At 40.5% G+C, this 26,437-nt stretch overlaps 1 protein-coding gene across 1 annotated transcript in view; it reads left to right on the forward strand.

Moving 5' to 3' along the window:
* The first annotated feature begins 564 nt into the window (after window positions 1-564).
* The window catches only part of SUPV3L1 (Suv3 like RNA helicase), a 40,964-nt gene continuing 15,091 nt past the window's right edge, over window positions 565-26,437 (forward strand). Inside the window, exons 1-11 of the mRNA XM_084635425.1 lie at window positions 565-873; window positions 13,913-13,990; window positions 14,370-14,477; window positions 15,723-15,837; window positions 17,953-18,121; window positions 21,305-21,416; window positions 22,571-22,648; window positions 23,664-23,755; window positions 24,662-24,842; window positions 25,258-25,351; window positions 26,176-26,395. Coding sequence (XP_084491551.1) covers window positions 612-873; window positions 13,913-13,990; window positions 14,370-14,477; window positions 15,723-15,837; window positions 17,953-18,121; window positions 21,305-21,416; window positions 22,571-22,648; window positions 23,664-23,755; window positions 24,662-24,842; window positions 25,258-25,351; window positions 26,176-26,395 — 1,509 coding nt within the window. The 5' untranslated portion in view covers window positions 565-611. The remainder of the gene's footprint in view (window positions 874-13,912; window positions 13,991-14,369; window positions 14,478-15,722; window positions 15,838-17,952; window positions 18,122-21,304; window positions 21,417-22,570; window positions 22,649-23,663; window positions 23,756-24,661; window positions 24,843-25,257; window positions 25,352-26,175; window positions 26,396-26,437) is intronic.

Consider the following 26,437-nt stretch of genomic DNA (forward strand, 5'->3'; position numbering starts at 1 on the left):
AACTGGATTCACCATTCAATATGCATTTTCGAAGTGCCCTGGGACTTCTGGCCCCGGCTGCTCTCAGCAGTCTCCTGGCGATTTAGATGTAAGTCCTGGAGACTCAAAGGCGATCCTGGAGTAGTGGCAAGCCTGAGCGGATCCCGGGCACGCCGCCCCAGCCCGTCGCTACCAGGCATCTCACGAGCCAGCACGGGGCCGTTCGAGGGGTCCCAGGCCGCCCCTGCCTGCGAGCGCTCCCCCTGCCGCCAGCCTGGCGCCGCTGCTGCTGGGGCTCGCTGTTGACACCCAGGCAAGTCCCCGCCCTGGGCCCTTCTACCCTAATCTCGTCATCGCTAATCGCCGGCGGCAGCCCTGCCTGCCTGGCCGTCCCCGTGTTAGAGACCAAGGAGGGTTTCGGGCCGGGTATTGGCGGAAGGGGCGCCGCCGGGTTCAGCATTTCCTCTCCCTCTGCATGCATAGCAAGCCTGGCGGGGCTGTTGCCATCTTTGTTAATATTTTCCCCATTCAGGCACCTTACCGGGCAGCCCTGCTCGGGGGCCTGTGTCACTCTGTGATGACGCAGTCGGGCCGCGCCGCCAGTTGCCGGCGGAGCGGAGGGTGTTGCGTCTATGTATCGCTGCGTATGGCTACTGTCCCGGCTGCCGCCCCACCTGGGACTCTCGCCCCGCTATGCCGGCGCCGCCTCTGCCGCCTTCCGGAGCCTGGGGGGCCTGCGGCACCCGAGCCGGGCCGCTGCCGCCTCCTCCTCGTCCGAGGGGAACGGCGGCAGAGCCCTGGACACCTCCTTGTTCGTGCCCCTGCACGTGCAGCCCCTGGGGCCGAGCCCGGAGGGGGACATCGGGGCCGAGCTCACCCAGCCGCTCAACAAGAGTAAGTGGTGCTGGGCCGTCCGGGACGTGGAGGGACCGTGCGTCAGGTAGCAGGTGAACAGCGTTTGGCGTAGTCCCGAATTGTAACTATATCAGGAAGTAGTCAAAACAACGTATCTGAAGGGATCAGTCTTGGCATTGTTACAATTCAGGCCTATGCTAAACTCTCTTTACCTCCTACCTGGTGCAGAAGTCCCTCTGTCATGCTGTAGCAAGTAGCTGTTAGAATATTATCTATTTATGGAGAACTGTAGTCTCTTATTAGAAAAGTAGAGAAATGTGATGTTACAAGAACAGAAATATATAAGAAATCTTCTTTCCTTTACAGTGTCTTCATCATTAGCGTAGGACATATCTACCCGTATATTACTGAATTATTTACCTGTTATCATTTCCTTTTAACAGACCTGGGGCAAGGACCTCTGAATTGTTCAGATATGGTGATTGTTCCTTAAGCATAGTGATAAAACAAATGTAACCAAGAAACTACAAATCTTAATTTGTTGAAGGCCTACAAGGTGTGTTATATTTGGAGGAAGAACCTGTGATTTTGTTTTCTTTGCCCCTTATTATGGAAAATGTTGGATTACCATAGTGGGCTCTTCACTGGCTAGGTTGAAATCTTGTGGGCAGTCACTTTTATATGTGGTAGCTTCATAACTTCACTATCACAAATCCTAACCAGTCTGCATCTGAAAAAGTTTCCTCAAATTTCACTTTGTGGAGTGCAGGTGGTAATGCTGCCAAATGGCTGAATTTTCTCCAGATCAAAATCAAACATACCTGCTCATGAGCATTTCTGGTAAATGCCCATCTATGTTAGAAACTTATTACACACACCACTGTATCTTGGAGGATCATCTTCAGGCACCAGTGTGATGACTTGGGGAATCTGTCTATGTACAACACATGAATTCTGGATGGTGTTACAAAGCTGCTGTTATGGATTATTGTATTATGGCAAGTGCATCCTCAGTGAATGGTGAATTCACCATTTGCTGAGAGGGACTGTAGCACATTTATCCCAGTCCAGTTACTGTGGTGGTTTATTAGATCATTAAATGGTCGCCTGTTCAGGTAGAACCATCTTGGGACAATGGATATGCAAAGGAGGATGTCTAAGCAAAGAAGCTAGTCCCTCCATCTTCTCTGCAGGGGGAATGGAAAATCCCCAAGAAGAGAACCAAGGGCCCAGGTGTTGGTATGGGGATAGATAAACTCAGGAGACTATCGGATAAACAGGAAGCTTTGTCAGGAGAGAGGAAGAGATGGGTAGGCTTTTGTGGCAGGTGGTCTGTTCTGGGTGACCAGCCAAGGTCAGAGATGGTCAGCTCAGATAGAAAGGTTCCAGGAGCCTGAAGAAAAACCATGAGCTGCAAGGGAAAGATCGTGGACAGCTCAGCCCAAGCCAAAGGAATTCTTCAGAGTAGGGAGGAATCTGAAGCATGTGTATAGATCTGTGTATTTCTCATGTTAACTTAGTAAAGAACAGTTGTGTTTAGAATCCTGTACAGAGTCTGTCTGTTTGCTTTCACTGTCATGTACCCTTAAAGAGAGAACTTGTAAACCAGAAGGTTCATTCTCTGGTGAGATTCTGGGGAATGTGATAGAGCTGCTGGGGAGGCAGCACTAATTTTAGGGCCTAGATAATTGGTCTGCAGGGTCCCCTGCCAAGAGTAGTCCATCTCCCTCTGCTCCACAATGTACAAGCTCTATGCCAGCTGCCTGGCGTCGAGGATCATGGAGTGGTCGGTGAGCGGGGGAGCCATCAGCTCCACCCAGAAAGGCTTCATGTCCTGCGAGGGCTGCTATGAACACAACTTTGTCCTCCAAACCATCATTGAAACGGCCAGAAGGGCGCGGAGGCAGTGCACGGTAGCATGGCTCGACCTGGCTAAGGCCTTTGGGTCCATGCCCCACCACCACATCTTTGCCACACTCCAGGAGTTTGGGATGCCAGAGAACTTCCTCCATGTGATCCGAGAGGTGTACGAGGGATGCAGCACCACCATTTGCTCGGTCGAAGGGGAGACCGCCGAGATCCCGATCCAGAGCGGAGTTAAGCAGGGCTGTCCCCTCAGCCCCATCATCTTTAACCTCGCCATGGAGCCGTTGCTGCAAGCAATCTCCAATGGCGCAGATGGCTTCAACCTCCATGGTGAGAGGATGAGCTTCCTGGCTTACGCGGATGACCTGGTCCTGATCGCGGATGACCCATAGAACCTCCAACATATGCTAGATGCCACCAGTCGAGCTGCCGATTGGATGGGGCTTCGCTTCAATGCAAAGAAGCGTGCATCTCTCCACATCAACGGCAGCAAAAGGGACTCGGTGCAGATGACAGGGTTCCAGATCCAGGGCGAGCCCATCATTCCCCTGGCAGAGGGGCAGGCGTACCGGCACCTCGGCACGCCGACGGGTTTCCGTGTTCGGCAGACACCCGAGGACACCATCCAGGAGATCTTGCAGGATGCTGCCAAGATCGACGCCTCCCTGCTAGCACCGTGGCAGAAGATAAAAGCCCTGAACACCTTCCTGATCCCCCGCATCTCGTTCGCCCGAAGGGGATCCGCCGTGGCGAAGGTACCCCTCAACAAGGCAGGCAAGATCGTCTGGCAGCTGGTGAAGAAGTGGCTGTTCCTTCCCCAGAGAGCCAGCAACAATCTGGTCTATATCGCCCACAGGCATGGTGGTGCCAATGTCCCCTGCATGGGTGACCTGTGTGACATCGCGGTGATCACCCACACCTTCCTCCTGCTGACGTGTCCCGATGCCATGGTAAGGAACATCGCAGCAAACGCCCTCCATGACGCAACAAAGAAGCGGATCGGCAGAGCCCCCTCCAACCAAGACACCGCCAGCTTCCTGAGCGGTTCCCTGGATGGTGAATTCGGACGGGACGGGCGCAACATCGCTTCATTGTGGTCCTGTGCTCGCAATGCCACGTGTCGCCTGGGGAAGCGCATCAGCTGCTGCTGGGAGTGGTGCGAGGAGTGCCAGGAGCTGGGAGTCCGAGTGCCGCAGATCAGGTCTGAGGACAACACCATCATCACCCCGAGCGCCAGTGGCATGCTGGAGAGGACCCTGAAGGCAGCCATCCACTCGCTGTACATGGAAGCCCTGAAGCGTAAACCGGACCAGGGTAAAGCCTTTGAACTGACTAGCAAGTGGGACGCCAGCAACCACTTCCTCGCCGGGGGTGGCTTCACCCGTTTCGCTGACTGGTGGTTCATCCACCGCACCGGCTCAACTGCGTCCCGCTCAACAGAGCCGTCCGCCACGGGAACCGAGACAAGCATTACAGGAAGTGCGGCTACTCCAACGAGACCCTGCCCCACGTCCTGTGCAGCTGCAAGCCCTACTCCAGACCCTGGCAGCTGTGCCCCAACGCCATCCAGAACCGCTTAGTGAAAGCCATCGCACCACGCCTGGGGGAGGTCGCCGTGAACTGCGCCATCCCTGGTACTGACAGCCAGTTGCGACCTGACGTGGTAGTCACCGACAAGGCCCAGAAAAAGATCATCCTCGTCGACATCACGGTCTCCTTTGAGAACAGGACCCCGGCCTTCTGGGAAGCCCGAGCTCATAAGCTGGAAAAATACGCCCCTCTGGCCGACACCCTGAGAGCGAAGGACTACGAGGTGCAGATGAATGCCCTGATCATCAGAGCCCTGGGCGCTTGGGACCCCTGCAATGAGCGTGTGCTGCGGACCTGTGGGATCGGTCGACGCTACGCACGGCTCATGCAGCACCTCATGGTCTCGGACACCATCCGATGGTCCAGGGACATCTACATCAAACATGTCACCAGCCACTGACAGTACCAGGAGGTGTGAGCTGGTACGACATCGTGCATCAACTATGGGAAAGGGACTGAGAGACTTTTTCCATTGGAACATATGAACTGGAACCATAAACTCACTGAACATTAAATCCCACCAAATGAGGGTAGATCCATCCCCATCATCGTATCCATTCATTATACTCCACACCTGAACATATCCATTATATGGACAACATACCCCCATATCTCAATGTCTGTACTTTGACCGGTTAAACTTTTACCCCCAATCGGGGAGATTGCACATTATGTATCCCTTACGCCACCCGTTCCTAAACCAAATTTCGCACCCCTTGATAATCTGTACCTTATTTCCTGATAACCAGAAACTTTTATGCTTAAACTCTGTACCGTTTTCTTTTTATTTCAACATTATCTTAATAAAATTATTAAATCTGAGACACAGGTCTGGGGGGCCAAAGCTAGGATGATGCCTAAACTCTTACCAGTCCCAGCAAGCTAAGGGCACGTGGGAGTCAACATTTGGTGCCCTTCACAGCAGTCTGATCAGCGTCCAGCAGGGGGAGCTTGACCAGACCTGTCATAACCATAATGTTCTTTAACAGCTGTTTGTCAAAGACTGAGATTTTTTCTTCTTGGTTTCATTTTTAAAGATGAGCAGAAACACTTTCTAGCTGGAACATAAGTGCAGGATTCTGTGTGTGTTTCAGTGGTTAACATCATTAACAACTAAAGCCTTGTAGGGAATTGTATTCACTTTAATGCATTCTGTGCTACTGAAGCTGTTGAGTGTTGTAGGAGCATTATGGAATATTGAACTCTGGCATTGGAAGAAAATAAAAGAATCTCTTGCTCTAGTTTAGTTTATTTTAGAAGTCATGTACAGTAGTTGTAATTCTTGTCATCTTGCATGATCCTTTAGTTTATGTGGAGTTTAAATTAAAACAAAATAGGAAATGCCTTGTGCCCTTTCAAACATTTTGTTTGTTTTCATGTCCCCATATATGTGATCAATATTTCCCTAGAACTTCAAAGCTTTCTTTCGAGATGCTAGGTGTAATCCAGTTTTTCTTTTTAAAGTTTTTTTAAAAATCATTCACTTATTAATTCTGAATTTATTTGTCCTCTTCCACTCAGGAGCAATGTAATTTTGTCAATACGTGCCATAAAAACCTTAGGACTTGCTAAACGAGACAATTTTGTTGAGCTCTTGGTGCTGTATAAAGCTGAAAATGACACTGGTGCTCTAAAGAGTGCAGGATCTAAATTAAAACAGTTTTAGATAATGCATTAGATTATTAGATGCTGTCCTAATCTAATGTTAGTTTGGACAGTAAATGGTCTGTGCAAAACGTACTGGTGGGAAGTGGGAAACCTATCAAAATAATATGAGCATAAGAGCTGCTATACTGGGTCAGACCAAAGGTCCATCTAGCCCAGTATCTTGTCTTCTGACAGTGATGAATGCCAGGTGCTCCAGAAGGAATGAACAGAACAGGGAATCATCAAGTGATCCATCCCTTGTCGCCCATTCCCAGCTTCTGGGAAACGGAGGCTAGGGACACCATCCCTGCCCATCCTGGCTAATAGTCATTGATGGACCTATCATCCATGAATTTATCTAGCTCTTTTTTGAACCCTATTAAAGTCTTGGTCTTCACAACATCCTCTGACAAAGAGTTCCAGACTGACTGTGTGTTGTATGAAAAAATATTTTCTTAATCTTACTTTGTTTGGTATTACTTTATAGCAAGCTTATTATTATTATTGTGATTATTGCCACACAGAGTGTTAGGTGGAAATCCTGAACTGTCGTGCCTTCCTAAGTCTGAGGTGTGTGAAGACTCCTCCTTGAGTAGCAGCTGGAGCCTGGAACTGGCAGTGATTGAGAATTCAAATACCAGTAAACCAGAGAATTAGTATCTTTGTTACATCTTCTAGCTTCCTTCACATGCTTTTAAAGGGCAAAGAGAGTCTGCATACAGTAGAACTAGACTGAAAGATGATAGCAAGTAGAGCCAGATAACCAGCTAAGTGGGCTGTATCAGTGGTCTTTATTTGATGTGTATTAGAAATGCATTTCAGTATTTTTTGTTCAAAATTATAACTTTGAAAAATGGTTTAGGAAACACACACATAGAATCTGTTTGATCTCTAGTAACCTATGGGCAGAGAACAAGGCCTATCTTGACAGATTAGTTAAATTCTTCACCTTTCCACAAATAATCGATTACTTTAAAATGGCTAAAAGAACTGATGTTTTCGTGCTCTAAGTTTGTGAGGAATGCAATGCAAGAGCCCTCCAAGCAAATGTCTGTCCTCTAGCTTTCTCTGTTCTGCTCCCAGTAGGTTCTGTACTTTGAAGTGCAGCAGTAATAGTAAGGAAAAGATCTAACAACATTTATCTTTTCAAATATTCATCCCTCTCTTAAAAAAACAAGAAACCCTCAAACCTTTAAAGCTCTCTATGGATATGCTGAATGTGTACTGTGTGATTCCTTTCATTGTTAGCAATTTTGAACAAAGATTCTATAAAATTGCATTCTCAAAGTAAAACTCAGGAAAGAGTTATAAGTGGATTAAAAGATGTAATAACTGATCCTGTAAATAATGAGGCTGACCATTTTCCACAGTATGCGTAATTCTGCAATGAATCACTTGTTAATTTTAATGAGTAACCGTTTGTAGTAGCCAAAAATTCCAGAACACTCAAATGAACATTGGCAGCTTAACAATTAAGGTTATGAAGACTTTGATAATGGGTATGCTGCTTAACTTTTTAAACTCTCAATTCCACACATCATGCAGACTCAAAGATGCACACTATTAAATTTTGTGCATAATATAATTCCATAGGACCTGTAGGTGCCATAAGGTTTTTATGCAAGAGTGGGTTAAAATTGGAAAGGCTATCGATTCTGAAGTCTCCTTACATAGATTTGTTTTAAGTTTTTTCAAACAACAAAACTGAAGTTTGAAATATCTTCCTGGTAGTTTAACTAAATATACTTTAAACATAGAATGTCTTGCAATCTGTCTATAACTAACTGGAAATCCTGAGTTTCTTTATCAAGTTCACTAGAGGAGGTGTACTTTTAAAATGCCTGTCCTCTCTGAGTTAGTTTTAGCACGGTTAATTGATATTTTACAGACAAGCCTGTATTAGTAACTTGGTCTTGTAGCCATTTTAAAATTTTGTTAAAGTACAAATAAATTAATGTTATAAGAATACAAATGTAATAGGATTCTACTGGTGGCATCCTGATCAGGAAAAGGATGTTGAATGCACAATGTGCTGGGAAGTCAGAGGCAGCTAAGTATAATAAAACAATAAGAAAGGGTGATTTCAACTACTTGTATATAAACTGGTCAAATGTCAGCGTGGGAAAAGGTTCAGAGAAGCAATTTCCACACACCTTAAAATGGTTGCTTCTTGGAACAATTATTCTTAACTTAGTTCTAAAGAACTTATGAATTGATTAAAAAAGTAATTATAGCTGAGCAACTAACTCATAAGTGACCATAATATAATTAGCTCAACATCCTTGGGGGAGAAATCATATGAAAAACTGGCACTGTGACATTAAACTTTAAAAAGGAGGTTTTAAAAATAAGAAGAAGCTAGTCAAAAAGACCCTATGTTAAAGGTGAGTGAATTTAAATCCTTTGGCTCAGCATGCAGTTTATTTAAGCACACTGTAATAGTCACACCTCTACACAAAAAGGAATCAGGAAGGGAAAGGCGAAAAAAGGGTTGTTTAATGGCAAGGTTCAAGAGGCTGTTTGAGTGAAGCAGGTAACCTTCAGAAAATGAAATTTCAATTCTAATAAAGGAAATGGAAAGGATCAAACTGTGTCAAGTAAAATATAACATGAAAAGAAAAGGAGTACTTGTGGCACCTTAGAGACTAACCAATTTATTTGAGCATAAGCTTTCGTGAGCTACAGCTCACTTCATCGGATGCATACTGTGGAAACTGCAGAAGACATTATATACACAGAGACCATGAAACAACACCTCCTCCCACCCCACTCTCCTGCTGGTAATAGCCCATCCAAAGTGACCACTCTCCCTACAATGTGCATGATAATCAAGGTGGGCCATTTCCAGCACAAATCCAGGTATTGTTTCATGGTCTCTGTGTATATAATGTCTTCTGCAGTTTCCACAGTATGCATCCGATGAAGTGAGCTGTAGCTCACGAAAGCTTATGCTCAAATAAATTGGTTAGTCTCTAAGGTGCCACAAGTACTCTTTTTCTTTTTGCGAATACAGACTAACATGGCTGTTACTCTGAAATATAACATGAAAGTTAATTGTTGAAGGGGTTTTGAAGAATAAATAGCCAAAGACATAAAATAAATGACAGGAAATATTTTAAGTAGATCAGGAAAGCTGAGAGAGAGTCAGTTGGTTCATTGGTCTACCAGGGCATAAAAAAAGATACAGACATACCAGAGAAGCTGAGTGATCTTCTCTTTATCTGCCTTCAGCACAGGAAGTGATGAAGAGATTCTGCCTTTGGACCTACACTTCTCAGGTAATAAAGTTGAGGTGCTGTTAGAGTTCAAAGTGTCAGAATAGGAATTAGTAGAACAAATTTGATTTAAAATTAAGAGCAAGAAATCACTAGGATTTACTTGATGGTATATGTGCAAGAGTTCTGAAGGAATTTAAGAATAAGGCAGTTGAGCTTCTAGCAAAAATATCCAATCTGTCATTGAAATTGGCTACTCTTCAATAAGACTAGAGTGTGAAATGTTGAACCTGTCTTTGGAAGAAAAAAAATGCTAACACTGGTGCTAGGAATTGCAGTCTTGTGAGCTTTACTTCAGATTTAGGATAAAGGTTTAAAAATAGAACTAAAAGCACCTAGGTGAATATGACATGTTGGGGACAAACCTGCAAAGCTTCTGTAACTTACTTGGAATGTCAAAAAGCCTGTGACAAAGTACCTCACAAAATGCTCTTAAAGAAGCAAAGTAGTCAAGGAATGAGAGCTAAAGTGCTGTCCTCTGACTAGAGATTGGCTAAGAGAGACAAAGCGAAGAATAGGAGTAAATAGTCAAATTTTCAACTATGCTAGATTGCTCAGAAGGGGAAAGGTCAGAGGTAAATATGGGGATCATCTATATAAAGTGCATATATACAGAGAGAGAGAGACGAGATGAAACCAGAGGATAGATCCCTGTGGGGATTCACCCATGAAAGCTTATGCTCCAAGACGTCTGTTAGTCTATAAGGTGCCACAGGACTCTTTACCGCTTTTAATAGATAGGAAGATGAGGAGCCCCTAAAGGTGATGCTGAAAAAACAATTAGAAAGACAGAATAATAATCAAGAGAACAGAGATTCATGTAGGTGTAGAACGTAAATGGTGAGTGCTCAGTTGTGTAAAAGACAACAGAAAGATCAAGAATAATTAGAGAGATGCTCTTTGACTTAGCTGGGAGGAGGTAATATTGTTTTATTATGTAGCATACTATCTAGAGGTCTCAGTTAGGGATCAGGGCTCTGCTGTCCCTAGGTGGTGTACAGACATTAAGGCTAGATCTGTGCTGTGGACTTTTACTGGCACTGCTGTATTGGTCAGCGATATGAAGAGTTGTGATCCCTGACTGTCAGAGTTGTGCAACAGAAGTCCCTAGTGTAGATGCAGCTATACCAGCAAAAGTGCAGCTTTGTTGGTATATCTTGTTTCATGTGTGGGGGGTGGTTTTACCACACTGGTAGAAAGTGCAGCTTTGCTGATGTAGCTGTGCCCACCGTAGGAGCACTTCGCCAGTATAGTAGGTCAGTATTCCTTTAATAGTAAAGTTCTCTTAGTGAAGACATGGCCTTAGGCATGAGATTCTAATTGTGAGAGGAAGTAGAATAGTTTAGGCCAGGTCTACGGCACAAAGTTTTGCTGGCATAGCTGCATTGGCTAGGAGCGAGCGTGGGAGAAAAGAAATTACACCGCCTAGCTGACATGGCTATGCCAGTAAAACCTCCAGGGTAGATGTGACTGTGGTGACAGAGTTCTTCTTTGGCTTAGCTAGCAACCTCAGGGAGGTGGTGTTACTGTGCAGGCAGACTAACTTATTTTGCTGGCTTATGCTGCATCTACACTTGGGCTCTGCTGGCATCATTATATTGGCCAAAGCTCTGTAATGTAGACAAGCCCTTAGAAAGGAAGAGAGTGTGCTTAAAGTCAAGAGGTATGGTGTAGTCCCAATGCCTTACTGCTTAGGATAATAAATAACACTGACCTGTAAGTTCTGTAACTGAGTTTAGATTCATGGACATGTACTCAGTGTCAAACATTAAGTATCTCCTGCTCTCCCCACTCTTCTCAAAGCTAGTTCTGGAAAGTCCAAAGAGGAATTTAGGGGTTTCATTTTTTATTTTTATTTTATTTTTTTTTTTTGAGAGAGAGAGAGCTCTGGCGAATAAAATATTCTCACCATGCATTCATAATTGTTTGAGTGCTGTTCTAGTTCACTCAGGGCTTGGGAATTGAACAGAAAATGCAATACAGTGGCGCTAAAGTCCCCCCGCGCTGTTCTGCTGGTACTCTGCCTTTGTTAGCTGATGCTGCAGGGTGCAAGTTAAGGCATTCAACTGTTGCAGTCTGTGCTGGCACCATGAGATACAAAATAAATTAAAAAAAAAAAAGGCTGGCAAAAACGTGGCGGATGGGAATGTGTACAGATCTAGACCAATTGTACTTAGTGGCCAGGTCAGCTATTTCATAAAATATATTTTTTTTTTGTGAGCTCAGAAATGAGGCCCAGTTGACGTGTAGCTTGTAAGGGGAATCTTGAAAGTAAAATTTACCCTGTAGTTGCTCAGAATGCTTAGCTTTTTCTCTTGATTAGTCATGTTAACTTTTAGAATAATATTTAGTTAGCTTCATGTTTTCAGAGCTTTAGGAATATTAGGTATGAGTAGAAGTAATTAAAGGATAGATCATGAATGTCTGGATAATGGACAAAGCATGTCTAGTAGAATGAGTGCAATCTTCTATTCAGTTGCAGATGGAAGTACACTATTTTTGCCACCTGGGCTCTTAATTTTTAATAAGTGCTAAATTCATACCTGACATAAACAGATGCAACTCTGATGTAACCCTGCATCTGCCTTGCAGAGTTAAGGGTTATTACACTGTGCTTAGCTTGCTTTCTGATGTTTCAGGATTCTTAGAACGTATATATCTTTTGCACTGTACCATGTGCTACAATAGCCAAGTGTATTGGGTAAGTTGGAGTGACTGCTCCAACTCTAGATATATTAGCTTATATTGTCTGACCATTTTTATTTGGATACTTCTGAAATGGGTGAACTGCCTGTTCAAGAAAGACCTAACGCGTAGCTTTTGTTATTAGATGTTTAAAGGTAGTGACCCTTTATTTTAAAGGTAAATGAGGTTTTAATTTGTAATGGTTTTAAAATTATAGTACTGCCAGGGCTGGTAGAATTACGATTAAAACCAGATTTCCATTTAAATTTATTTAAGTTTATATCCTATAGCATGGGGTCTAATCTGGTTGGAATTTGGGATTTGTCATTTTATACACTGAAAAGTTTTCTGGCTGGTATCTTGGTTCTAAGTGTTAATCTTCTTAAAACAACTCGTTCTTTCCTTTTCCCCCTAAACACTCAAATTCAAATATTGATCTGTGAATTCTCGATTTTTTTCTCTTTTTTTAAACTAAGGCTAGGGGGTTGAAGTGATGGGATGCAATGGTTATTATTTATGTTTAGACTTCCGTTACTTGAAGTATTTGCAGTCATGTTTAGCAAACTGTAAAGGGGTGACTGCAGGGAAGGGAGAAATGCAGAACAGTAGAGAAGAAACTGTTGCCTGAGTGAATATGTAGTCAGGTTTTCATAAACCACTCAATTTGCCACATAGGCAATTAACATTTTAGTCTTCCTTTCTGTTAAGTTAAAGGGAAGCTGTCAAGACTGGTGCCTAAAATTAGTCTGATAATTTCTGTTTAGGTTTGTAAGGATCAACATTGTTGCGCATGTGTGCACTATTCTTACGTAGTTCATATTCTGACTACACAGTACTGCTTTTTTAAAGGACTTCTTATATGCTATCGATACTCTACTTGCTCAAAATAATCTGATGGGCAGAGTGAAAGGATAACATGATGTACGTGCTTGTCACTTGACATGATGTACGTGCTACTGAGCAACTGGAGGGGAAATCTGCTAATAGTACCACAACTCCTGTAGGACCCATATTGCCTGGTGGGGAGAATGGTCAGAGCAGTAACACACAGCTCCTTGCAGCATCTCTCTTCTGATCTAGGTGCTGTCTTTCCTATAGACGTGTGGGGTTGGAAGCCTTCATCTCCCCCGGTTCCTCTTTGATTCTTGGTGCAGTCACCTTGAGGGGTATTTTCCAGGAAACTTTTTGGTGTGAAATTTGTAGAATTTTCTGTCTTCTGCCCGCTACCAGCTGCAGGGGAGGCTCCAGCCTTGTCTTAAATATATTTCATTATTATATATTTAAAAAATTATTTAGCAGTTTAGAAAGTGGCATATTCTCTTTGACTGGGCTAACATAATGTTAGTGTTATTATGTTGTGATCAAAGAAGAAATAAGTGATTTGAACAAGCCTTTGACAGAATCTCCAGATTAATAGGAAACTAAGTGGTCATGGTTGTGTGTGTATGTATGGGATGTAAACCATTATGCTTTGGGTCACAGCCTACCATTAACTAACAAGAGTAGTAACTGTGCACTACATGTTTTCTTGCACCTTCCTATAAAGTATCTGAGATAGGCTTCTGTCAGAGACAGGATACTGAACTAAATGGGTCACTGGTCTGATCCAGTATGGAAATTCCTCTGGAATCACTTGAGATGATGGCCATCCCCAGTACAAGGCTCAATGTCAGTTGTAATTAAACTTAACGAAAGTAAGAGTGTGTTCATGACGACAAGCGCTCGTTTTTTTACAAACATTTAGATCCACATTTTTTAAGGTATTTAGGTGTTGTGCTCAGTGTGGCAAGGCCTAAATAGACCGCTTTCAAAAATGACTTAGGAGCTCAAGTACCACTGACTTTCAGTGAGACCTAGGCTGCCAAGTCAAGTTAGGCAATGCCTAAATACTTTTTAAAATCTGGACCTTAGACTGAGTTGAACAAAATAATTGTAGTCTTTCTTAATTATATTTTGAGCAAAGGTTAATCTGACATGTCAATTAAGTTAAGAAATTCTAAATTTTTATCTTACAGGTGAAGTCCTGAAAATCTTAAATAAGTTTTACAAGCGGAAAGAAATGCAGAGACTGGGAGGAGAAAATGGGCTGGATGGTAAGAAAAATGGAATTTGTGGCACCAATTATATTTTAAAATGAAGTTATGACCTGGATGTTTTTTCTTGTGTTTTTTCCTTTCTAGTAGAATAACTCACACACATCGTACATCAAACAAATGTGTCCTCTTGGGTTTTGCCTTATTTTTTAGCTGCTTTTAGCAAAACTGTTACAGGCAAACACTATTGTCTGAGCAGCTTGCTTTTCTTTTGTAATCTGAATGTTTGTGTACAAAAGATCTGAATAAGATATATTGTGAAAAATATATTATTTCTAGTTAAGTAACTTGATTTAAATTGACATTTTGCTTGTTCTATTAGGTATTTCAAAGTGAAACTTTGTATGTAACAGTGAAATTTTTTCCCCTCCTTCCACAGCTCGTCTTTTTCACCAAGCATTTATAAGCTTTAGGAAGTACGTTATGGAGTCCAGTTTCCTGAGTGCTGATGTACACATTATTCTAAATGATATATGTTGTGGTGCAGGCAAGTATATAGAACATCTTTTCAAATAAAACTTAGTTCGTTAATAGTTTTACTTCCTACTCTGGCTTGTATAAAGATAAAGAAAACTGAGTCTGAATCTATGAGGTGCTCAATGCCCTTGAAGCCCACTGAAGAGGGAATGGAAGGAGTGGAGGCGTACTTCACTTTGTGGGATCTGGCCCTTTAGCACTTATTGCTCTCCAGACCACCATGAAGCTGCATATCCTGAAGTACATCCCTTCCACAAAAGTATCTATTCCTTGCAAGTTACAAATTTTAAAGAAAAAGACTTGATGGCCATGTTTACTTTTTCCATTCCATATATTTTTCTGTTACGGCTTTACAACTTCTATGATCTTTAAGGGGCTGTTGGAGAATATTCTGATGGATTACTGGTTTTAATATTGCTTACTTTCTCTTGATTTTTTGTAGACGCTGGAGAGTATACTTTTGATCCTTTGCTTTGTTTCTTTGGTGTGTTTTGTTGTTGTCGTCAGTACTGACACTGCCATTCATGTTCTGGTAATTCCATTCTGTAACATAATTAATAATGTCTGTGCCTATGAAGAGGAGATGCTAGCTGATGGCTATAGAAGCAGCACAGGAGTGCACACAGCTCTACTTTTAGAATATGTTCTACAAAAACAGTAGTGTTTTATTTTTAAATGGCAGTTCTAAAGTGTTAAATGTGACAAAAATTCTCTATACTTGAAATATAGTTTAACCTACTGTACTTTAAATTATGGACCCAACATATTTGTTAGCATCCTTTTAAAATTTTCATAAGCTTCTAAAATAGTATACAGTGGCACATAAAATATTTGTCAAAGCAAGTTGAGGAATGAGCTTCACCCCCTAACAAACCTATACATGAAAGTTTCAAACTCATCTTAATTTTAATACAAAATACTCAGTGATGGGAGTCATACCATACTAATTGAAGAGCATCAAAAATAAATTAAAATTTTTATTTGGTTTAGCCTAAACAAATCATCCTAAAAATCTGCCTATTTTGGAAATCTTCTGTAACAAATTTCAGTAAGATGCTGTGGAATAGCCAAAGTCACTGTACTGAAGTTAGATTTTGTTTTCTTGTGTGTTTTTTTTTTTTTTTTTAATACTAGATTGTATTGCATTATAGGCTTAATGAGTCCATATTATTGTTATACTTTTTTCAAAAAACCCATCTCACGAACCCATATTCGTTAGAAGTAGCAAACTTTGTTAAAAGTGTTTGTCTTCCAGGTCACGTTGATGATCTCTTTCCGTTTTTTCTGAGACATGCTAAGCAGATCTTTCCTATGCTGGACTGTATGGATGATCTGCGCAAGATCAGTGACTTAAGATTGCCACCCAACTGGTTAGTGTTTTTAAGTGTCAGACTTTCATATTATTGCTGTCAGTGACAGCAGTTTTCATGCTAAAGACTATACTAATTTCATTGTCTGCAAGATGTTGTTATAGCTAGTTATCAGAATTGATACTGTGCGTACCTGGCTACTAGTATCAATACAAATTGGAAATAATGTATAGCTAAGAGTAACAGGTTTTGATTAGTCCAGTACGGTTTAGTAGTTAATGCTTTGTTATATAATATCTAAACCTAAGATGGAGTTCAGGCTCATGCCTGTGGTTGTCCAATCTTTGGTGGGTAATGATTTCAGAAAAACGTGCAGAACCTTGAAATCAAGGGTCATAGTGACATAGAATCATAGAAGTACAAGGCCCAAAGGGACCTTGAAAACTCCAGTGCAGCCTCCTGCACTGTGGCAGAATCAAATAAGCCTAGACTGTCCCTGACAGGTATTTGCTGAACCTTTTCTTAGAAACTTCCAATGATAGGGATTCCACAACCTTCCTTGGAAGACTATTCCTGAGTTTAACTATCGTTTATAGTTAGAAAATTTTTACTAATACCTAACCTAAATCTCCTTGCTGCAGCTTAAACACATTACTTCTTGTCCTGTCTTCAGTAGCTGTGGAGAACAATTGATCACCATGCTCTTTATAGCAGCCCTGAACATATTTGAAAACTGTTCCCCCCCCGTGCCTGGTTTTTTAAATGTTTCCTCATATATCCAGTTTTCCAAACCTTTTTATTATATTTTTTTTGCTCTCTTCTTGACTCTCCCCAACTTGTCCACATCTTTGCTAAAGTGTGGTGCCCAGAATGGGGCAGCAGCGCCGAGTAGAGTGGAACAGTTACTTCCTGTGTCTTACATACAACACTCCCGTTAATACACCGTGGAATGATATTCGCCTTTTTCGCAGCAGCACTGCGTTTTTTACTTTTAATCAATTTGTGATTTGCTATAACTCCCAGATCCTTTTCAGCCATATTACCACCTAGCCCAGGGGTTCTCAAACTGGGGGTCAGGACCCCTCAGCGGGTTGCGAGATTATTACTTGGGGGGTGGCGAGCTGTCAACATCCACCCCAAACCCCGCTTTGCCTCCAGCATTTATAATGGTGTTAAATATATAAAAAAGTGTTTTTAATTTATAAGGGGGGTTGCACTCAGAGGCTTGCTATGTGAAAGGGGTCACCAGTAAAAAAGTTTGAGAGCCACTGACCTAGCCAGTCATTCCCTATTTTGTAGTTGTGCATTTGATTTTCCTTCCTAAGTGAAGTACTTTGCCCTTTTCTTTATTGAATTTCCTTTTGTTGAATTCAGGCCAGTTCTCTAATTAGTCAAGTTTGTTTTGAATTCTAATCCCATTCTCCAAAGTGCTTGCAACCCCTTCAAGCTTGGTGTCATTTGCGAGTTTTATAAGCACGCTCTCTGCTCCATTATCCAGGTGATTAATGAAATGACACATTTGCTGGAGAGTCAGGTATTGGCTTGTTTTTCTAAGAATAACCAGTTTTGCAGATGCTTTGGACCTGGGCTTTATGACATAAAAGTTCAACCGTGGCTATCAGATCACTTTTACAATCCTCTTGTGCCAGGAGGCAAACTTATTTGATGTGATGTCTGTTACTATCAGTGTTCTTTGCCAAAGAATTACAATTAAAATGAGAGGGCTTCAGTTATGAGATTGCTGTTCCATTATCCGACATTCTTTTTCTCCTCCCCTGTTAAACAATTTTAGCTTGTTGATAGAAACTACCTCTACACAAAGCTGTCTTTTACTCATATTCTATTCAATAGACAGTAAGTCAAAACTCTAAAAAGTAAATAAAAAGAATGCAGTAGTAAGACAATAATAGTAAGAATATTATTTGTTGACAACGGTATTCACATATTTGACTTTAAACTTTCTGAAATGGTCAAGAGGTCGACTAATATTTGGGGATTATATTGAAACCTCTTTGTACTTGATTGAGTTTAAGAACTATCTCCTCCCAGTCTTTTGTTTTATTAAATGACAATTTAAAATAAATGGGCAAATAGCACAAATTCACTTGGGATTTCACCCAAATCTGTATCTGGATGATAGATTATAATTATTTTTGTCTTTGTTTTGTGTTTTAGGTATCCAGAAGCCAGGGCTATTCAAAGGAAGATAGTCTTTCATGCTGGCCCTACAAATAGTGGAAAAACTCATCATGCTATCCAAAGATACTTGGCAGCAAAATCAGGAATATACTGTGGTCCATTAAAACTGCTGGCCCATGAGATCTTCCAAAAGAGTAATGATGCTGTCAGTATGTTACTTAAGCAATTTCTCTTCAACTGTACATGCATTCATGTCATTATACAAAATATTTTCTTTTAATAAATGTAAGTTTTTAGGGTAGTCTTTGAAATAATCTCTGCTAAAATGTAGTCTTGAATTATGATACTGTCAGTGTGCATTAATACTAGTGATGCACAGAAAGAGAGGAAATGGTGTCCAAAGAACTTCATGCATGTAGCAGTCTATTGCCCTTCAGTCACTGGTTCACCCCTGTGCTTACATTGGCTTTTGCTAGCTTTCTTGTAGGACTGTCTGGGGAGTGGAGATGACTGCCTCTGTTCCCCTTGACCTTGCATTAAGGCAGCTGTCCATGGACTGTGACCTTGGGAAAACAAGGGCAGTGTTAGGTTGGGATGATCACCGATTGACATATCAGAAAAAAACACTTTAATTCAGGTTACGTTAAATAAAATAATTCTTTTCATTAGCAAATTACAGAAATAGAAACATGAAAGAAAAGTTGATTTTTATATAAATCACTTTCTTGGGTCACTATGTAAAGAGGTGTTAGATTTAATTGGAGAAGTGTTTTTAAACCATGAAAACCAAAAGTAGTAGCAAGTTCATTTCTTGCCTTCCAGCTGCCACATTATGTCCATCTCCCTGCTAAAAGCCCTCCAGATTGGTGGACCAGTCCCAGGAGCTTGTTACATGTATTTTCAAGGAAGTACTTGTGTCAAGGGACACCATGTCTATAGAGTTTCCTTTCTTTTTGGTGTGGAGTTTTATCCATCTCAGAACATCAATAGGGGAGGGCATTGTTCTCTAGTCAATACATAATATAGAATTATTTATTCCTGTTGTACAACAACTTGCTAAGCTAGTTTCATTTCTATTCAAAGTAGCTACCCTGGCGTATACTAACTTCTCTCTTCCTGTTTTAATGTTTATATTCGTACTAGTGGGCATTGAATAAAATGTTTTACCCACTTGCAGCAAATGCTTTGATTTAAAGGGCATTGCTGTGGTGTTGCTTTAGGTGGCTTGAATAAGATTTCATTAGCCCCGCTGATTGCCTTCAAAATCTGTGTAGGTCTTTTTCTCTAGTCTGTTTCCAGCTGCATAGAAGTTGCAGAGAGGCAAATAGAAATGGTATTACGAAGTATTAATTTAAAAGACTAAGTATTAAAATCACCAATATTTATATAGTAATTACGTATAAATCTGTAGTAGTGATCTGTCAGTAAAACATGCTTAGTTTTGGTTAATTCTTTAACAATAGTGATTTTGTAATTCTCACCATTTTAATTTCTAATATATTTTACATTAATACGAAATTCTAATCCCTAGGACCAAACATCTGCCTTTGAATAAGTAATCTGAAACCATATATTGTGTATGTATGTAGGAATGCGTGCATGTGCACCCTTTGTTAGTGGAGTTGTCATGAAAAATTTCTTTAATCTATTGAGGATTCTTTGTGCTCAGCATATTGTATGTTGTTGCTAATATGATTAAAGCATATACTTCCTGGGGCTGGAGAAATACAAAGTTAAAGCATAATGATACTACATTGCAGGAACTGGGGAATGGGTTCAGGGGAAGAGCTTCTGATTACAGAAATTAGTAGTCTCTAAATGTTGCCTTCCACATATTAGAATGTAATTGAACATAGAACAAAATATTTACTGTACTCCATTGTCTATCTTCTGTAAATTACTTTTGGCAGGGATATCTCAAGGATAAATCTATCCCTACTCTAAAAGAAATCAAACCAGAGATGGTAATCCACTAGATCACAAGGGTGGGTCGGAGGGAGAAAGATAACTTATTTTATTTAGATTTTGTTTTAGAGGAAACTATACCAAAAGGCACTTAATCAAAGTGACCAAAACTTTGGATGACTTTTAAAAACACAGCACCATAGGAACTGCAACAAAATTGAGCCGAAAGACATGTTACACCGCTCCCTTGTCCTACCACATCTCATTTAATCAATAGACAATGATCGATACAATTTAAAACCACCCATCAGAGAGAAATTGTATCCTCAACTTCCTCCCCTCCATGTCTAGAAGGTCAACAAAATTGGGCTCTATCTGACCACATATGTAGGAATGTAGTATACTTGGGTTTATTTCTGTGACATACCAGCGAACAATTCAGATATGAACAGGTCTGTCACCCCTGCCAGACAACCTTTGTTAACTTATAAAGCCTTGCAAAAGTAGCTCCCACCTGGGCCGCTCGCAGTTGGCCAGCATGCAAACCACACTGCATGTCACCGTGTAAGTGCAACCAGCCAGCCACACTTGGGTTATGCTCTGGCTTTCACCAGCCTTGGTTATACGCATGGTGACCCCAACATGCCTCCAATCCCAGATTTCCCCCCAGAAATGTGTGTCCAGTACTGCTCAGCCCTCTCCTGGACAGTACAAAGTATTTTAAATCTGTTATTCTTTAAAAGGAACAATGTGCCATCTTATTATCTCAAATAGTATTCAGACACTTTAAATTAAACACACTGGATTAGATAACAGTAAAACAAGTTTATTAACTACAAAACGATTTTAAGTGAGTACAAGTAATGAGGCATAAAAGTCAGAAATGGTTACAGGAAAAATATAGGTAAGATATTTACCAAACTTCACTTCAATCTGATATAGTTTAAGTTTCTCACCACGTGGTTTCAGCAGTGTTACTGACCAAACCCTGTAGATCAGGATCCCACCCTAGAGTCCAAGGAATGCTTTCTTTATTGTGTGAGGTGCTGTGAATGCAATGGGCAGGGAGAGAGGGGGTGGTGCTTTAGGGCATTTGTCCCTTATTTTTACGGTTTCAGTCCCTCTCTTGAAAAACGGCATGAGGAGGCAAAGAATCTATGTGAAAGGATGTTCCCTGTTGGCTTTTTCTCACCTGTTTGAGCTTTCTTTGTTTCCCTTCCTGCTTTGACTCTGTTTACTGCTTCAATGTAAATTAAGCAGAGCATGCATTCCTTTGTCTAGGACAGATCTGTGGCCCAGACTGAGGTTTTCAAATGCTACCTTACAAGATATGCCCTTTGCAAAGATTATTACATTAGTTTGTAGGGTGTAAATACAGGGGTATATTCTGTTCCAATTTCCAATTTTTTTTTTCCCCTTTGGGAAATATTCTAATTCTGTTTTTAAGAGAGTAATTTAACTTCAACTTTCTTAATTCTTTTAGAGTGTGCCATGTGACTTGGTAACAGGAGAAGAGCGTGTTCTTGTTGATCCAGAAGGCAGACAAGCAACCCATGTTGCTTGCACTATTGAGATGTGCAGTGTTACTACGCCTTGTATGTATACATGGTTATTTTCTTCATATACATGCGGTTTTTTATATGCAATGATGCTTACACCCCTGTGTTGAAATTATTAATAATATTTGAAATTATTAATATGGAAAACTATGAAACACTAATTTACCATAAATTCCTTTATTAAATCCAAAGGCCAAACTAATACAATTGCTCTAAACATGCTTATTAGTTAGGCTTTTTAGCCAATTTACTACATCCAAAAAGTAACAAAACGTTTATAAGAATTTGATCAAGATACTTACAAACAGGCTGTTAAATCCAGGGGTGCTTAGACCAAAATACATCAGTTCCAGTGTGGTCAGGCAGGTATTAGCAATGAACCCTTTAAGAGTTTACCTTTTATATCCTTTAATAAGTAAGTGATGTCATTGCCAATTATTGACTTCAGGTAAAAAGCAATTTGAGACAATTCACCCTTATTTCCAGTCTTAATCCAGATAAGATTTACAACCTCCTTACTTCTCAAGGCCTTTCCTCCCCTCCTTGCTGTCCAACAATTTTCCCATTGCACCTGAGTTCACACAGTCTTTAAACACTGGTTTGTGGGTTGGCGAAGGGTCGTGTTGGCTCATTTAAAGACAGTTTGTCTGTGTTTTATTTAAAACCACCTGCAGTCACCCCTGTTGGTCAGAGGCATTCTTTTTAGAAATGTCCTGTTATCTCATTAGTTATTCTTTAAACAGACATGTTCCCTACTTTATTCCTTCTGGCCTTACCGCTTATTATTTTCAAGGCCTTCCTTCTACTTGCTAGGCAGGGTGTTTCTTTACAGTACACACACATTTTCTTAACCAAACATAAGCTAACTCTAATTCTTTAATTTCATATTTATCTTACACCCTATAAGAGGTTAAACTTAAGCAATTCATTCTAGTCTTGCAAGTGCTGTATGTATTCTTATTTTTAATTTAGCAATTTCTGACCTCTGCTAAGCACTGTCATCTGAGAGTTATTAAATCTGGATACTCTCGGCGCAATCTTGGAATGCAGAAGAGATTGAATTTGAATAATTCTTGTAGGAAATAACTTCAGTTATTTTGTATTGTGCTTCTTGGAAATGTTCCTTCATATGTAGTCGTGCCATCTAGGTGCTGCTCTTCACCTAGTATCTTAATTTTCTTGTTTTTAAGATGAAGTGGCTGTCATTGATGAAATTCAGATGATCAAAGATCCGGCTAGAGGATGGGCCTGGACCAGAGCACTTTTAGGTATACCCATCAATGTTGAAACTGAGCCATTTTACATTTAATAACCAAGTGTGTTAAACTTACCACTAATTATGTTGAATGCATTTGTTATTTGTTTACCTGCTTGATTAGTAGAGAAGCCTCATTTTATCATATAACCTACTTATTATACTTTTGTAGGTTGAAACATTGTAATTATAGGTAATCCAGCAGAATTTTAATTTAAATTTACTGTTAAATGTGTGCTAACTTGGCAAATAATACACATTTCTATAATCTTTTTAATTTTAGACTTGGCTGATTATTCCCCCCCCCCCCCCCCCAAAAAAAAAAAGTGGGTTTAATTATAAACCAAATTTCTTGCAGGCAAGTGTTTTCAATTTTATATTTTTTTCAGTTGGAATGTTTGAATTTTTTTTTGTCTTCAAAAACGGGAAGACTCAGTTTTGGGGTTTTTCTCTCCCCTTTCTTTCACCACTGAATTTAGCAAAATGATTAAAAAAACAGAACATTCCTCTCCCTTCTCCCCCCTCCCCAATTTAGAGTTAGAGTGTAAAAAGGAAACTGTAACTTTTCCATATTTGAGGAAATTTTGAGAAGTTAGAGTAGAAGAGTTAGTTTCATTTTTCTTTTTACAAGTGAAGCAGTCAAACCTTAGATATGTGTTCCCACGTTGGGCAAATACGAAGATGATGGCAAGGCACCAAGAGGGTGTAAGCAGAATATTAACTTTTAAGATAGTTATCAGATGGATGATTTGACATTATATAATAGTTGGTAAGGTCAAGAATTGCTCCATTGAAACTTAGCAGTGTATATAGTGGTGGTTTAGGCAAAGGCACAAGCAAAAGCTACAGTGACTATAAATATGTAGGAAGGAAAAATCAACAAGGAAAGAAATCCCATCCTTTATTGACATCTTCAGTAGGCAGGATTTTTGTTGTTGTTGTTGTAACCATCTCTGTCAGCTCTCAGTATTGCTGGTTTGTGTGAACATGTATATTTTAACACTTTATCTCACTGCATTTTTTTTCAGGACTCAGTGCAGAAGAAATTCACATTTGTGGAGAAGCTGCTGCTATTGACTTGGTGACAGAGCTCATGTATTCTACAGGAGAGGAAGTGGAGGTAGATCTTATACTGTCTCCTTTTTTCTCCCCTGTCCAGTGGCTATAAAGTTGTTTACACTTTACTATCTAAATATTGCAGGTGTCTACTATATCCCTCATTTGAGAAAATACTGATCAAATCTACAGGAGTCAGAGCTTGTGCTTGACATGTTGGCTATGTAAGCCTACTGAATCAAAAGGGGGTTTCTTAAAGATGTTGCAAAATCAACCTTTTTTTAGCAAAAATATTATTGCCCTTACCAAGAGAACAATGGATCTTAAAATTTCTACTGACTTATCCAGAGGGAGTGCTAGATCTATGCTGAGGCCTCCTTTACATGTCCATTTTTCCTAGAGGTCATGATGCCCACCTTTTTGCTCAGGTCACTTTATTATTAGTTAGTTCTTAAAAAATCTAAAATCAGTGGAAGAGTTTTTAAAATGCTAAAAGGGTTAACATATGCCAAGGAAAAAAGCTATACAAAGGAAAACAGATAACTCGGGTTAGCTACCGACATGTGCTCGTCTGCAAGGGACATTTTACAAATGTAGGTCCTGATTCTGAAAGCATTCTGCCTGCAGGACTCCCATATTGGAGAGCACAGTGTTTTCTCCCTAGTATTAATATAGTTTTACTTACATTGTATATGTCTGCAGTGGAATCGAATTTAGAAATAGAAGTGGTTCCTTTTCTGTCTCCTGAAAAGGTCAGTTTGGAAATGCTCGTAAGAATGTTCATTATTGTTTGGAAGGCAGAAGGGGATGACACATTTTCTCCTAGTACTTCTCTCGTTGGGATTGTGAGGCACAGTATAATCTTAAAGCTTTGATTGACTTGTCATATGAAGTTAAATTTTCATAGTAATTATAAATTTTGCAAAGGATTTTTGTGTTTTGCCTTGACAAAACTGCTGTTTAATCCTAGGTCAGAAACTACAAGAGGCTTACCCCTATTACCGTGCTGGATTATGCACTAGAATCTTTAGATAACCTCCGTCCTGGTGACTGCATTGTCTGTTTCAATAAGAACGATATTTATTCTGTGAGTCGGCAGATTGAAGCCCGAGGATTAGAATGTGCTGTCATATATGGCAGTCTCCCACCTGGTAAGATACTAGCTTTATCTCTCTTTTAAAGAGAAGGCTCTGTTTATTGCTGCTACCATATGAAAAGTATTTAATCAAGAGACTTTACATTTTTCAAGTTCTGTATCTAGATATTGAATTAAGACAACACTGAGCAAATTTTCTTTGTCTTGTATTGTAATGTTGGAGTTAAATCTTTATCAGCTGTGTAATCTTACTTTTGTTCCTCCAACAGTAACTTTTATTTTATTTTGATTTATTTAAAATGACACCCATCCATCTTTCTGGGAACACTTGCAAAAATTAACATTCCTGTTTCTTCAACTGTTATGCTTTTGTTCAGTGACATGTAAGAGCACGCAATCTTTTTTGTATAACAACTTTTGGTGGGTAAAGTCTGTTACAGAAAATGTACTTACGATTGATTCTGTTCTAGGGACAAAGCTTACCCAGGCAAAGAAATTCAATGACCCTGATGATCCATGTAAAATTCTAGTTGCTACAGATGCCATTGGAATGGGGCTTAATTTGTAAGTACTCTGAAAAGGCTAAGGCTTATTTTTCAGTGAGACAAGTGTGCTGGTTTTCCTCAGTCTTTCACAGTTTGCTTAACGTGGATAAAAACCCTTTTTGTACAGTACCCAGTATGTGTGTGTATATGTGTCCTCACTGGAATTAAGTGGTGGCTGACCTGACTGGGAAGAGCTATACTTTCTAGATACTGAAAATGATCGCAATAGTTAAACTGCTCATTTAGACTGCATCCTTTGTGGCACTGAGCATCTTCAATTCAGTGGCATTTGAGAGTGCTCAGCTCCACACACGATTAGGTTCTTGTTCTCTGATGAGTGGTCTTAGTCAGGTCCCAGATGTTGCCATATCTTTTTGTGACGTGGTCACCATTGGACTCTGCTGAGATTGCAAAGGACTGAATCAGTGGATATCTAATTACTCTGGGTATTCCTTCTTAAACAGGACTGATAAGTCTAAAGAAAGGCCTTCTGTTTCCAATGTCTTCAGTCTGGCAACTTTGAACAGTAAATCCATATTAAAATAACATCTATAGTCTGAAGACCTCCCTGCTTTGTGAAAAGAAGGGACCTTGATAGGAAAAAGGAACTCCTTCCTCTGCAGCAGTTAGCTATATGGAAATAACTTGCATGACTGAAGAGAGAGAATGCAGTGTAGTTGTAGCTGTGTTAGCACCAGGGTATTAGAGACACAAGATGGGTGAAGTGGACCAACTCTTTCACCCCCAGAAGCTGGTCCAATAAAAGATATTACCTCACCTACTTTTTCTCTCTAAGAGAAAGTAGTCCATGATTTTTTGTCTGTCTTTGTTTAAATGTTTCAGGAGTATAAAGAGAATCATTTTTAATTCTCTGATAAAGCCAAGTATCAATGAAAAGGGAGAGAAGGAAATGGATGCAATTACAACATCTCAGGCTCTACAGATTTCAGGCAGAGCTGGAAGATTTAGCTCTGTGTTCAAGGAAGGGGAAGTCACTGCAATGTATCGTGATGACCTCGTACTGCTGAAAGAAATTTTGAATAGGTCTGTGCCTCCTATAGAGGTAAGAGTTTTAAATGTTCTGATCTCACCAGAGTGTGCTGGA

Source organism: Lepidochelys olivacea, assembly GCF_965140295.1.
Source record: "Lepidochelys olivacea isolate rLepOli2 genome assembly, chromosome: 7".
Taxonomy (NCBI): Eukaryota; Metazoa; Chordata; order Testudines; family Cheloniidae; genus Lepidochelys; species Lepidochelys olivacea.